Source organism: Ananas comosus, linkage group 16, assembly GCF_001540865.1.
Source record: "Ananas comosus cultivar F153 linkage group 16, ASM154086v1, whole genome shotgun sequence".
In the NCBI taxonomy this organism is placed as follows: domain Eukaryota; kingdom Viridiplantae; phylum Streptophyta; class Magnoliopsida; order Poales; family Bromeliaceae; genus Ananas; species Ananas comosus.
This window is the reverse complement of record NC_033636.1, coordinates 5660109-5676039: the sequence shown is the minus strand read 5'-3', so window position 1 is coordinate 5676039 and position 15931 is coordinate 5660109. Positions and strand designations below refer to the sequence as shown.

General features: G+C 34.8%; 1 protein-coding gene across 1 annotated transcript; it reads left to right on the top strand.

Moving 5' to 3' along the window:
* LOC109722079 (protein FAR1-RELATED SEQUENCE 5-like) lies at window positions 12517-15113 on the top strand. The gene is made up of 3 exons (XM_020249966.1): window positions 12517-12936; window positions 13593-14720; window positions 15006-15113. The coding sequence occupies exons 1-3, from the start codon at window positions 12517-12519 to the stop codon at window positions 15111-15113; spliced, it is 1656 nt and encodes a 551-aa protein (XP_020105555.1).

Genomic DNA, 15931 nt, shown 5'->3' with positions numbered 1-15931 from the left:
GCCGTAGTGAGCCGTTTGCAAGTTTAACGGTGTAGAAATATCCAAATCACGTGAAATTTTGATAGAAAATTCTTTATACTATATAAAACAAGATCAATATCTTTGATTTAAAATTTTAATGTCATATTATTACATTTTATAAGATTTTTATTTTCAGCCGTTGATTTTGAGCCCCTTCGTTCACTAGGCAAATGATATCGTAAAATCATAAAATTTATTTTCTAGGTACTTCAAATACTCTAGATTAAGTTTAACGGAGTCGATCGACGATTCGAAAGTCGCAACATCGAAAACGAGCTGGAAGCACGGAAGCAATTGCTTGTTATTAGGTTTTCGGCGCTTAGATGAAAGGAAGTGCAGTTAGCATGATAGTGGCCCCGTAGGGTTGGGTGGATGCTTAGTTGAATGGTATGATTTAATAGGTGGAAATGGCCAAAAAAGTAGATCTAACGGCGGAATACTTGATAGCACTAAGTCATTAGTGCTATTAAGTTTTCAGCTCTTAGATGAAGCAATGTGCGGTTAGGATGATAGTGGTGCAATAGGGTTGAGTGTGTGGTTGGTTAAATAGTATAATCTAACAGATAGAAATGGTCAAAGTGGTAGATCTAACGCCGAAAAATTTGAAAACACAAGTTCTTGGTGTTACCGATAGCATTGTAGCCGAACTCTCTCTCTCTCTGTATATATGTATGTCCGACTACTATACTATTATGAATATAGAACTTTTTATACTCATAAGTTTTCGGCCGCTAGATCTACCAATTAATCATTTTCACCTATTAGATTATATTATTTAACCAACCACCCACTCAACTCTAGGGAGATCACTATCATCCTAACCGGGGACCGCTATCATTCAAATCGTACATCCCTTCATCTAAGGCCGAAAACTTAATAGCAACACATATTTGGTATTATTAATAGTATAATAACGTAGTTATATATATATATATATATATATATAGAGATAGTCTCCTATACTATCTGTAGTACCGGGGCTCCGGTACTATAGTCTTATTTTCGATTTTAGAGTGTTCAAATCAACGATCCACACCGTTAAAACTGATCTAGGGTATTTAAAGTTTTTAGAAATAAAATTTTATATTTTTTCGAAATAGTTTACTTTATGATCAAACCATTTCAAAATTGTCGATTTTCAATGGCTATTATGGCGAGTTTGGAGTTTAACGGTGTAGTAGAATCTAAATTTCTTCAAATTTTGATAGAAAATACTTTAAACTATCTAGATTAAGGTTAACAATCTTGATCTTGAATTTAAAAGTCCTATGCTCAAATTTTAAAGATTATTCAATTTTCACTGTCCATTTTGACATAATTTATTTACTAGGTAAACGATGTCGAAAAAAACTAAAATTTTATTTCTAAAAACTTTATATACCCTAGATCATATTTAACGGTGTGGATCGTTGATTTGAACGCCCTAAGATCGAAAACAAACACTATAGTACCGGAGCTCGGTACTATAGATAGTATAGTAGCCTAGCTCTATATATATATATATAGATATATATATATATAGAGAGAGAGAGAGAGTGAGTGTATATATATATATATATATATATATATATATATATATATATATATATATATATATATATATATATATATATATATATATATATATATTTTGCGTCTGGGAAATATCGCAATCTACCTACTTTTTATTTATTCGTTTATCTAAAATGCCTATATGTTTTCCGTTATTGCAGAATACCGTCGAGTTATTTCTAGATTTAAGTTAACCTGGACGTTTAACAGTGAGTTAAATATCTATCACATGTTAATAAAAAATTTAAAATGCCATTTTGCCCTTACTTAGTGAAATTAAGAAAGTTGTTGGTTAGGGTAAGAGAGGATCATATATTGGAAAAGACGAAAAAAGTGAACATTAATTTTTGTGCTCTAACTTTAAGGGCAAATAAAAAATAAACAATGATTGTGGAAGGTAATATTTGAAGAGGCAAAATAGTAATTTTACCACGGAGATAATTAGTGTTCTTATGGATTTTAATTTTAAGGGTATATTAGAAGGTTGGAAGTATGAGTGGGTATTTTCATATTACTTTAAGAGGGGTAATCAAAGTCGGAAACTTTTCGGGGGTATATAAGAAATGTCCCTATTACCGGTACAACCATCAACACTGTACCGGTACAAGACCATCCTTGTACCGGTACAAGACCTGCGAAAATGCAAACCGAGGCTCGGGTTTGCGAGTTCTCGGCTCTGTACCGGTACAAGCACAGCCTTGTACCGGTACAAGCCCGCCAGACAGCCAATCCGAGAGCTGACCAAAATCCAACTTTTTGGGTTTTGGTGCAAGGCTTCGTACCACACTCCTCGGGACACGTGCCATAGGTCGGAACACAGTCAACGACCTACCAGCAAGTCTGGAAAAGCTCAGAACACATCCAATCACTCGAACCTCGCAATTTGCAAAGGTCCAGTGTGTTACATAGTCACTGGCGAATATGGAACCATGTGACTGTTCAACTAAATGGTCACGCTCAGTGTACTTGTTCGCTAACAAGCACCTGCATGCTTATTTTAGTGTCCCTACACTAATAACTTGAGATTCATCACCTCAACATAGAAGTATAGCATACACCGGTTTATCCGGAAATATCATTATCCTTATGATATTCCTATGGCTAGGAGCGTTTAAGAATCTTGTACAAAGAAATATATATTTCAAATTCCTAACTCTTAGTAATATATTTTCTTAACGAAGATTCAATGAACGATTCATATAAATATATTGTACTGCTAACAATAAATATGAATAAAACTTGCCCTTTATTAAATAAGAAAAATACTTAATATGTTCACAAGCCTATGTCACCGATTGGCTTTAGGGTATATCACTAACAGACTGTACCTACTGAAAATTATTTTCTAGTAATCCTCATGCCCTCCTATTATTCTTTTTATTTTAGAGCTCTAATTGCCGACTAATGATTGAGATAAGAGGATTGCAAGCTAGATGGTGTCTCCTAACCTAAACGAGTGCTAGTGGTGCACCGTTTCCAGATAGCATAGCTAGCTGTACAATTGAGCCCAACATGGCCAATGGTGTTGTATTTTATTTTGGAAGCACAATTATAACTATAGTTGTATAGTTATATATAACCTATGATACATACTTTTTAGGGATAATTTCATCAATACCCCTATAAAAGATCATAATTTCATGAATAATTAACCCTCTAAAATAGAAAATATCATCAACACCACTTTAGAACCAAAAATATTCACAGATACCTTAGGTTAACTTTCCGTTAAGAAGTCATCCAATATTTTATAAATACCAATTTTACCCTTAGTATGATTTTAGCCATGTAATATTTAAGATTAATTATATGATCAATTTTTAACGTTTGAATCATTTAATAATTTAACATTCTTTTTAAAATTTTATAATTAAAGATCTATAATCTATTAAGTGTGATAGTTAACATTATGATTTTTCACTTTTAAATTATACATAGTTGTAATGCAATTGTCCATAGTAGTATTCAACATTAATTATTTAAAGATTTATTTTTTAAAATTTTATTTAAATAACTCAAGTATCTCACGCTAAAAATATTTTGACATCAAAATTCTTGATATTAGAGTATTATTTATATGATCTGCTCAAACAAAAAATTTTAAATTGAAAATTGATTGTTAACAATAAAGTAAAATTTTATGAAAACCCTCTCACGTATAATCCACATCCACATGATCCTAACTCGAAAAAGCGTGAAATTTGATTTATGGATAGTTTAAATAGTATAGATCATGTTTAATTAACGGTGCCGATTGTCAATTTGGAAGCTCTATTATTAAAAAAAAAAAAATCATAGTAAACAGAGCTATACTACCGATAGCATTGTAGCGAAACACTCTCTCTCTCTCTCTCTCTCTCTCTCTCTCTCTCTCTCTCTATATATATATATATATATATANGGGCGGCGCGAGGTGAGCTCCCTCAAGAGGAAGGGGGTTTCGAGCGTTTTGAGGGTTACAATGGGTTCGTGGTGACGGGGAGCTGCAACGACGCCCACGACGACGATCCTTGGATCCGCGACCTCGTCCGCTTCCTCCAGATGCTCATCGCCCGCCGCAAGAAGGTGCTCGGCATCTGCTTCGGCCACCAGGTACGAGCTAACGAGCCGAACACGAGCCGGCTCGATTAAGTTTCGAGCCGATCACGAGCCAGAGTTTTCGAGCTCGTCACGAGCTCGAGCCGAACACGAGCCGACCTAGAAGACAACGAGCCGAGCTCGAGCTGGCTCCAGCTCGCTCGAGCTCGGCTCGTTTACAGCCCTAGATTGGAGTACCTCCATTGGAGAGTTGATTAGGTGGGTATTTGTCACCCAAATCCATGAACTAATTATTACATCTAGATTGTATATTTCATTTGAGAGTATCTGATCCTAAAGCATTGTGAACTTGTTAATTAGTATGTTGCCTTTTATAATGCCATGTTATAGAAAACAAGATGAAAAGAGTAGCAGTGAAGTTGAATTCTATGAAAACCCAGTGGCAACCTACATGTCTAGACCTTACATATTCTGTCGTGTCGATACATATATGATAGAGCTACTATGTCATGGGATATGGAAAGTGACTTGGGATTAGTAGACTTGAAATGATGTGGTAATGAAAAGAGGCAAGTAAACAGTAAAAAGATAATGAGAAATGTGAAAATAGAATAAATATATATGGGAAAGTGCCAAAGGGCAAGCGAAAAGTGTAATGTGTAATAATAGCATGCAAAAGGAAATGCTCTCGCGATCTTGTTAATCATTGCATGCGACTCTAAACTGTAGCCAAATTGAGCTCTGCACCATACATGGTACTTTTTACTCATGTGCGGTAGCGTCCTAGCAAGATAGCCCTCCGAAGGTAGTAGCCTTGTGAGACAGTTCGTGGTTCTTGTTTAGTGTTGAAATGAGACATCGATGACCCTAGAGGTGATAGATATTGAAAGGGACGGTATTCGATGACAACCGGAAGAGACGATTATCGAACTCGAACACGAGCCACGAACACTTCAAGAAATAAACACGAACAAATACTCGTACATGGGGAAAGCCTCGAGCCATGGGTTCAGCACTTTTCAAAGAGTAGATTTGCCCCTACACAAAGTTTGCTTCGGGTTATGACAAAGAACTCTCGGGATAGAACGAGACTAGAGATACTCAAGAAACAAAACTCGGAATCTCTCACGCTCTTAACTCTGAAATCTGAAAACTTTTTGGTGATATGAATTTTGGCACAAGAGCCTCAATTTATATGCTTTTTTTCAAAAGGTAAGTCATCTCTTGTTTGAACAGACATAATCGAAAAGTCATGTCTGTTTGAACAGACATGTCCCTACAAAGGAATCCATTCGTTTGAACAGACATGTCCCTACAAAGAAATCCATTCGTTTGAACAGATCCTACAAAGGAATCCATTCGTTCAACACATAAATTTCACCAAGTAATTTATCAAATACACATCATTACAATTCGCAATCTAATTTCTCAACAAATATTACCCATTAGATGGCGCAAGTTTGAGCAGACCTATGAGTTGGTCAATGTGATTGGGTTATATGACATTTATTATTATCAGTTATTTTACTTGATCTATATGCATGAGACATGATTCATAGTTTCCAATACTTAATCATGGAGGCAAGATAATAAACATTTGTTTATAGTACATTATACCATGTGATTATTTTTCAATTCGGTTTATACTATTGATGCCTCAAGTAAAACTAGCGGTGTAGGTCGTCACTATCGCCGACTGTGTAAGAATTTATCCGGCACAAAAATCGCAGCGGAAATTAAAATTGTATTTTCGAAAAACAAAAATCCATATCACATATGAATCAAGACAAAACAAATCAATCCAGTGCCGGTGGATCATTCTCATGTTACAATGTAAAATAATAATCTAACCTAAGCAAATTTGAAGTTTAAGTTACATCACCTCGGACCAGTTAAGGCCTCTTGATCTACTGTACGGTTAAAACTGAGTTTCCAATTAGCCGCACACGTGCCCGGCCTCTACGCGTATCCACACGGAATTGATCCAGATCCAACACCTTCGGTCGCGCGGAACAGATGAGTCGCAGATTACAAAGACGGTGCTGACAGTCTTATGATATCCACGTTCCCTTTTGTGAGATGTATTGATTTTCCGAAAGATCAGAGAGAGACGGATAATTTGGTTCTTCTCAAGAGCTAATTAATTATGCTGCCTTATCAAGATATATATAGGTTCTTCTCAAGAGCTAATTAATTATGCTGCCTTATCAAGATATATATAGGTTCTTCTCAAGAGCTAATTAATTATGCTGCCTTATCAAGATATATATAGGTTCTTCTCAAGAGCTAATTAATTATGCTGCCTTATCAAGATATATATAGGTTCTTCTCAAGAGCTAATTAATTATGCTGCCTTATCAAGATATATATAGGTTCTTCTCAAGAGCTAATTAATTATGCTGCCTTATCAAGATATATATAGGTTCTTCTCAAGAGCTAATTAATTATGCTGCCTTATCAAGATATATATAGGTTCTTCTCAAGAGCTAATTAATTATGCTGCCTTATCAAGATATATATAGGTTCTTCTCAAGAGCTAATTAATTATGCTGCCTTATCAAGATATATATAGGTTCTTCTCAAGAGCTAATTAATTATGCTGCCTTATCAAGATATATATAGGTTCTTCTCAAGAGCTAATTAATTATGCTGCCTTATCAAGATATATATAGGTTCTTCTCAAGAGCTAATTNCTTTTACAAGCACCATAGCTGAACTCTCTCTCTCTCTCTCTCTCTCTCTCTCTCTCTCTCTCTCTCTCTCTATATATATATATATATATATATCTACCCTCTCAACCTAAATGTTTTTTTTTTTAAATTTTAGCAATTGAATGTTTTTTTCCCAACAAATTTAAAAATTTTATCAAATACATGTGAGGGATCTCAATTGAAAAAATTTTAACTAAGTCCAAATAAAGAAAAACTGGTAGTTCAAGTGCTCTTAATGTTAAAAAATAAAACTTAAGGGGGTCTAGCTAAAAATGATCTATAGGTGAGGAGTTTCTTTATTTTTCACCCACTGATAATTAGTGCTAAAGTTGTTATTTTTAAAATTTAGAAAAGTATTTATGAAATTGTCCCTTAATTATTTGCTATCAAAATAATTACTAACCTTTTTAGGGCTAAATTTGTCATTTTGTAACTTAATCCTTATTTAACCAAACTTTAACTATGGTTATAGTAACGGCTGTTGAAAGTAAGGGTAATTGTGAAAATTATTTATATTTGAAAGGATAAATATGATATTTTCAACTTTGCAGAGGCATTTACGATATTTACATATTTGAGAGGGGTAGCGGTGAAATTACGCCTATTTTTTATATATACACTCTATATATATATATGATTTGGACATGTTGATTATGTTACACTTCGTCTATACGGGGTGCATTCTTATATTTACAGCAGGCCTGTGAGCGTGTTATAATGCACTTACAATGGAGAAGGAGAGCAATCGAGAAGGGAGCATTAGGGTTTTGAAGGAGGGAGATGACAGTAGAGTAGGAGTAGATGTGGGGAAGAGGGAGTTAAAAGGCGACAGAGATAGTAGGTAATAAGTGGATTGAGTGGTCAGCCTAGCTTGTCTGTACTTTTTGCTTCCTTCAATGGCTGTCCAGACTCCAGACCAACCTGGGTCATCTCCTTTAACCTAAGGCAGAGAGAAAGACCAAAGGAAGCCTAAATCAGGAAGCCCAATTCATTGAACGGAGGCCCAGGAGTCCACGGGAGTACGTTACCTTTTTGGAATAGAGATATCTTTTATAATTAGGACTAGGGGTGTCAACGAGCCGAACACCAATGAGCTGGGGTCGGCTCGTGTTCAGCTCGTTTAATACACGAGCTTATTCCTTAAAGTATCGAGCCGAAAAATTCAGCTCGTATTCGGCTCGTTAATAAACGAACCGAACACGAGCTGGCTCACGAGCTGATCAACGAACAATAAGTTAAAATGAATTAGATTGAATATATATAAAAGATAAATTTATAAAATCTTACCATTAGACTTTGATGGTTGAAACTTTATATATAAATGAGTCTTTTTATAATTGAGCTCGGCTTTATATTTTTTTTCTACTAAAAATTAAATAATAAAAATATATATATTATATATATAATTATTTATTTAAATATATAAATTATATAAATATAAAATATATGTATTTCGAGCTGTTATCGAGTTGAACACGAGCGAGCTGACTCCAGCTCGTGTTCGGTTCGTTTATTAAACAAGCTAAAAAATTCAATTCGTGTTTGGCTCGTTTACTAAACGAGCAATTCGATCTTGAGCTTATTTTGATCCGAACACGAGTTGGCTCACGAACAACGAACTGGATTGCCACCCCTAATTATGACCTTCACATATCAGCATTTGCATAAAATATAGTAGGAGCATAAAAAAGAGTTTGTAGGCTATAAGAAAATTATAGAAGAATGAAAAAAATTCCCCAATTCTCTCTGGCCTTCTTCTCTAAACTCTCTCCTCCTCCTCATCCTCCTCCTATCTCATTCCCAATTCCTTAATCTCTATTCCTTATCCATCGTTTCCAAATCAGCCATTCATCATCAACAGCTTGTCATCATTGGATTGCTAATTTGGATCGGGGCTTGGGAGCATTAACTTTAGAGTGCGTTTGGTTCGCATTATAAAAGATTACTAGCAATAAAAAGATGTCCAAAAATCTTATTTCTATTCATCCTATTACTAAGAATATGGCATTCCTGTGTTTGGTTCGCACGGTCATATTATTTAATCATATTATTTAAGTTTACAAAAAACATACAATTAATTTATTTATTTCTTTAATTAATTTTAGATAATGCTATAAAGAATTTCAAGATCTTTTTAGAAAAAAGAGAAAGAGAACGTTAGAAAGAGAGAAAGCATAATTAAAGAAATATGAAGAGAAATAGAGTCGAGATTAAAGGGAGTGAGAGAGTTGAGCTTTTAGAAAAAGAGGGGGAGAGAGAGAGCTTAGTTTAGAGAGAGAAAAAGAATTGAAGTTTAGATAGAAAAAAATAAGTTTAGAGAGAGATATGAGGTTAAAGTGTAAAGAAAAATAATACCAGCTAACCGGCGGGTAGGGAAAAAGAAAAAGATTAGACATATTATGATTACCCCAATTCATTAATATGAGGATACACATTCTTCCTCAAGGGAATGAGATTAGTACTTTAGGATGAATCTCATTTCCAAGTAAATCCAATATTATCAACTAGATTACTTAGTGCGTTTAGCCAAATACGATCATATATTTTTATGCCTATTGAATTATTAGAAATCTTAAAAAGATAGCGCGAACCAAACGCACCTTTCTGTTGACTCCACAAGCAATCCTTGCTTCAAAGGGTCGCTATGTTGGATCCGGAAGGTTACACGAGTCTGGAAGCTAGCTTCTGCTATAATCCGGAGGCGTAACACATTAATTTTCTTAAAATTGCCCAAATAGAATTTTATACCTTTAATTATCTAATTATTTTTCCAATCAGACCACCAAGTTAACAGTCATTCCGATCGGAATATATTTTGCCAAATCCTCACTCATGTAATAATGGTGACGTCGCCAAAAAGTATATTTTAATAATACCAACAGATAGGTTTAGGGTTTTTTTTGCATTTAGCTCCCTGACAAATTTTTATTTTAAAAATGGCTCTGTCAAAATTTAATTTACAAATATGGCCCTAGGTCTGCCACGCAGGCGTCACGTTAGCGCCACGCGGGCGGAGGGCGGTAGTTAAGTTAAACACGGCGAACCATTCACCGTGTTTAGAATTTACCGTGTCTAAACACGGTGAATGGTTCACCGTGTTTAGTACGTATTTTTTGTATATTGAAAAGAGGAATAAGAAATTTGTATTCATTTTCTTCTTGTTTTCAAAAATCCGAATCCGAACCCGAAAATCAAATTAAAATCCAAACCCGGATCCGAACCCGATAGATTTTAAAAATTCATAACCATATCCATATCCGACCAAAAACTCGAAACCCGAACCTGAACCCAGCAAGTTTTAAAAATCTATACCGTTAGATGAAGATTTAAGGAATAAAAATTATTAAATATTTTATATATTGTATATAAATAAATAAAAATAAATTATGTATATATATAATTTATTCGGGTTTGGTCGGATATATTTCAATATCCATTCCTTATTGACAGCTCACTCCCTATTTCCTCTTTTCAATATACACAAAAATCGGTACTAAATACGGATGAACATCACCGGTATTTGAACAGGGTAATAGGTCACCCGTGTTCAACTTAACACACGGGCCCGCCCTGCCGTGCTGGCCTGCGTTATATTACATACTACATACATACATTACATACATACATAGCGTTATATAATATTACTATTAATAAGATCATATATAGAGATGAGTTCCCGGACTAGAGGATGGATGATCTGTGACCTTGTTTCGTGCGTGAGAGAGATTGGGCGATTGCAAATGAAAGGATCGAGAGATGAGAGAGAGAGGTGTGTCGTCTGGATATGCTTCTGGAAGCACAGACGCGACTCGTGTTCCGAGTTTTGTTTTTTGTTTTCGATGTTCGGACTTTCGAAATCGACGGATCGGCTCCGTGTAGACTTGATGCTAGCGTATTGAATATCGTAGAAAAGTAAAGTTTGCGATTTTTTCGATATCTTTTGCCTAGTGATCAAGTGGCCAAAAATCACGTGAACAAATAAACAATCTTAAAAATTGATGATATCATAAAACTTTTAGATCAAACGTTATGATCCTTATTTTATAGGGCATATAAAGAATTTTCTATCAAACTTTCATGTGATTTGATAATTTCTAACACCGTTAAACTTGACAAACGGCTCACTACGGCCATTAAATTATTGATTTGAGCCCCTCGACTTAAGGCAATGATATTGAAAAATCACGAAAATTATTTTTACTCACTTCAATACTCTATGATCAACTCTAACGGAGCGATCGTTCGGATTCGAAAGTCCGGAACATCGAAAACAACTTGAAGCGACGGAAGGCTCGGGGCTTCCAGAAGCATACCAGACCCATATATTATTATATATATATATATACATACATACATACATACATACATACATACATACATACATACATACATACATACATATATATATATATATATATATAGAGTAGGGCTAGAATACTTTTACAAGTATCACCCAAGTGATACTTGTGTGTTTTTAGCCCTTGGATGGAGAGATGTGAGGTTGAGATGATGGTGGTAGGTGGTGGTAGGTGGTGGTAGGTGGAATAGTGTTTGATCCAAGGGCTATTTGTATTCAAAAAGTAGATCCAATGGCTAAAAACGTAATAGCAACATGGGGATGATACTTGTAAAAGTATTCTAGATCAACTCATATATATATACATACATACATATATATATATAGAGTTAGGCTGGAATACTCTTAAGAGTATTCAGCCCATTTTGCTATAGGGTTTTCAGCCATTGGATCGCATCAAGATTCGTGCGGAGAAAAAGGTGAAACGGACAGAGAACGGCGCCGTTATTGTGAAGTGAAAAAGGGAAAAGCTTACTTTCCCTTCTCTGCCCGTCTCTCTCTCTCTCTCTCTCTCTCTCTCTTTCTCTCTTCTTTCTCTCCTTCCCCTCTTCTCTGTTACTTTCTCAGCCCCACTCTCTTCGTCTCGATCTCACCTCCTCTCGATCTCACTTCGATCTCACTTGGGGAGCGGCCGCACCGTAGCACCCAGCAGCCAAGCTTTTGGAGGAAACCGCCCGCGCCTTCGCAATTTTTGGAGCAAGCCGAACCCACGCGTAATTCCTCTCGATCTCACCTCTTCTTCATTTTTTTTTTTTTTTGGAAAAAAATAAAGATTAGTAATCTTATGGGTTCTTGTAATTATATGATGTTTGGTTTTTTTTTTCTTGCAAAACTCTGAAGCCTTCATATATTTTTATCACTAGTTTCATTTTTCTAATGCACAGTAACCTCATGTATCACTAGTTTCGTTTTTATCACTAGTTTTGTTTTTCTTGTAATTATATGATGGATGTGTGAGAACTCTTTACCTAAAGCACAGTAACCTCATGTATTACCCACCACAAGGCGCAAGCATTGCCTCAGAGTATTGCAAAAAAATAGAGATTAGTAATCTTATGGGTTCTTGTAATTATATGATGTTTGGTTTTTTTTTCTTGCAAAAAAATAGAGAAGTTTGTTATATTTATGGGATTTATTTTTTCCACCCAAAAAAGAGATTTATGGGTTCTTATTAAATTTTTTTTTTTATTAATGTCAGTTTTATAATGTTATGTCAATTTTTATAATGTCAGTTTTATTTTTGATGAGCTCTATAATGAGATTTCACTTGGTATATTTTACCTTACTAAAATTATTATGTAGTCATTTAAAAAATTTTACTTTTCATAAAATTAACAGATGGATAATGGGGATGTTTACTATTCACATAGCTCAGATGATTGTGATGATGTATCTTCAAATGGGCAAGAAACCGAATCTCCATTTGGTGGTATGAGTTATTCTCAAAATAGAGAGGATGATGGAACTTTGCAAGTTGATTCACAAAACATAGAATTAACTCCTTTAATCCAGCAAGATCAAGACATCCCAAATATTTTTGTTCATGCTGCAGAATCATCAATTGATGAGCCACGCATTGGATTGGAGTTTAAATATGAGGAGGAAGCAAGGAGATTTTATAATATCTATGCATATAAAACTGGATTTAGCATACGAAAAGCTAGTCAGTACAAAGCAAAAAGGAAAAATAATATGGTTACATCGCATTACTATGTTTGCTCAAAAGAGGCAATTACAAATCTCGAGCACAAGTGCAAGGTGATAAAGGCACACCTCAGAAATCAATGCAGTACAGTCGAATGAGTTGCAAAGCGCATTTGAGGATCAAAATACAAGAAGATAGCAAATGGATAGTGGCTGCTTTTGAAAAGGAACACAATCATAATTTAGTTACAAGTCCTTCGAAATCTCGTTTTCTTCGATCTCATCGTTCTATTACTACTGAACAAAAGCAAGTTATTCATATTTTAAGTGAACAGAATATTTCAACTAGTCAAATAATGACATTTATGACGGCAAGAGGAGGATCACAAAATGTTCACTTCACAAGGAAGAATCTAAACAATCAAGTTTCTGAGAGGAATAGAAGACTAAGAGGTGTTGATATATCATCCACTATTGATTACTTTCACAAGATCCAAGCCAAAAATCCGTCCTTCTTTTATGCTATTGAGGTTGATGAGGAAAATACAGCACGAAACTTATTTTGGATTGACGGAAGGTCGAGAATGGCATACCAAAACTTTGGAGATGTCATTACTTTTGACACAACTTATATGACAAATAAATATTATATGCCGTTCGCTCCTTTCATAGGAGTTAATCATCACCGCCAATCAATCTTTTTTGGGTGTGCACTTATTAGAGACGAATCTGCTAACACGTTTTGTTGGTTATTTCAAACTTGGCTTCAGGCAATTTTTGGCCAGCATCCTAAATCCATTATTACTGATCAAGATCCAGCAATGAAAAAAGCCATCAAGCAGGTTTTTCCAAACACCGTCCACAGATGTTGCCAATGGCATGTTATGAGAAAAGCTAGAGAATATTTGGGTGTACTTTATAACAACAAAGAAGGTTTTAAGAAAGAACTTGAATCATGTATCAATAATAGCATAACTGTTGAGGAGTTTGAAACAAAATGGTCAATGATGCTTCAAAATTTTGAATTGCAAGACAACAGTCATCTTCAGGTTATGTGGAATAGTAGAGAAAGCTGGGTACCTGTATACTTTAGAGATGCATTTTTTGCTGAAATGTCTACATCACAACGTAGTGAGAGTATGAATGCTCTTACTAAGATTTACACAGACTGTCATACATCAATTTATAAGTTTGTAACACAGATTGAAAAGATGGTTGCTAGTCGATATGACAAAGAGGATGAGGCAGACTTTAGATCAGGAGATGGCAAGCCTAGTTTGTGGTCACATAATCCAATTGAAAAAGAAGCTCGGGAGGTGTACACAAGGCGAGTATACTCTGAATTTAAAAATCAGCTAAGAGCTAGTACAGGATATGAGGTAACAGAATTGAAAGAAAATTTGTCATACAAGGTAAGCATAATGCCTGATTCTACTTTACCTTATCAAAGAGTACAATCTTACACAGTTAGTATTAATCCAAGTAAAGAAAGAGTTGAATGTAGTTGTAAGTATTTTGAATTTAGTGGTCTTTTATGCTCTCATGCATTAAAAGATATGATTCATCTTAATATGCGTAAAATTCCTCCTGACTATATTATGAAACGATGGACGAAAGTGGCAAAAAAAGGATCCCTTAGCATGAAATTAAGAAACATAGAAGCTGGTGATTCCTTAAATTCGAAAGCTTTAAGATTCAACGCACTCAGTCTTAAAGTACAGAAAATACCATTTGAAGCTTCAAAGAACTTTGAGTCATATCAAATGGCATGTGAAAAAATTGATAGACTTGTTGAGGAGATCATTTCACTAAATCAAGCCTTGAAAGAGAAACAAGGAGATAATATTGCTGATGATATTGGAGATGAACAAGCCTTGTCAATGAGATCATCTCACTTTGTGAGTGACTTTACGCAATCAAGTAAAATTGGGTTGATAAAATTGGGTTGATAGTGGAGAACCCTCCACATTCACAATGCAAAGGAAGGAGAAAGCCCGAGTGATTTAAGCCCCCTGTAGAAAAATATGGAAAGAAACCCAGAACATGCGCCAATTGTAAAAAGAAAGGTCATAATGTTCGAACTTGTACGGAGGTAATTGATTTTATTTTAAAATGTGCATAAGTAATTTGGTTGTATCTTCTTTTTTTTTGGTTTCTTATATATTATTTGCTTCTTATTGCAGGTACCATTAGCTGAAAAGATTAGTAAAGAAGGCATTAGTGAAAGTGACGTGAAGGAAGAGAAACTAATTATGAGGGATTGTAGAATTAAAGTGCTATTAGTCTTTTAACTCAACTCTTGTGCTTTTTTACTTATGTATTTTGTTATGAGTATTTGTATCTTTTAAAATATACTCTATACAATAGCTCCTAAATGTTTTAGGAAGTGTTGGTTTGTTCAAACTATTATATTTTGGTTAGTAGAGTTTTCATCTGTATCTTTCTCACCATGAAATGAGTTGATCAAAATGCTATATTTTTGCTTCTTGTGCTTCAAACTGTAGCAGTTTTTGCTACTGCAGCAGCAGTTTTTGCCTCAAACTGCAACAATTTTTTGCCTCAAACTGCAGCAGTTTTTTTAGATTTTTGTGCTTTTTGCAACTTGTTATACTTCTTATAAAACTGCAGCAATTTTTGGAGTTGATCAAAATGCTATATTTTTACTTCTTGTGCTTCAAACTGCAGCAGCAGTTTTTGCCTCAAACTACAGCAGCAGTTTTTGCCTCAAACTGCAGCAGTTTTTTTCCTCAAACTGCAGCAGTTTTTTTCCTCAAACTGCAGCAGTTTTTTTAGATTCTTGTGCTTTTTGCAACTTATTATGCTTCTTGTAAAAACTGCAGTAGTTTTTGGAATTGATCAAAATGCTATATTTTTGCTTTTTGTGCTTCAAACTGCAGCAGCAGTTTTTGCCTCAAACTGCAGCAGTTTTTTTCCCTCAAACTGCAGCAATTTGAAGCCTCAAACTGCAGCAGTTTTTGCTGTTTGCACAAGAAGTTCAAAAATTGGCACCAACAGTTCAGAAAGTTTAACTTTTTACTTGAACAAATAAATTCCTGAAACCTCAATCTCCATTTCCAAAATGCAAACATCAACCAAAATAGTACACAAA

Excerpts from the sequence above, each read along its gene's own strand:
- LOC109722079 (XM_020249966.1), top strand. The coding sequence starts at position 12,517 with ATGGATAATGGGGATGTTTACTATTCACATAGCTCAGATGATTGTGAT. Across the intron at positions 12,937-13,592 it reads ATCTCGAGCACAAGTGCAAG|GCAATTTTTGGCCAGCATCC; the intron begins GTGATAAAGGCA and ends ACTTGGCTTCAG. Across the intron at positions 14,721-15,005 it reads CAATGAGATCATCTCACTTT|GTACCATTAGCTGAAAAGAT; the intron begins GTGAGTGACTTT and ends TTCTTATTGCAG.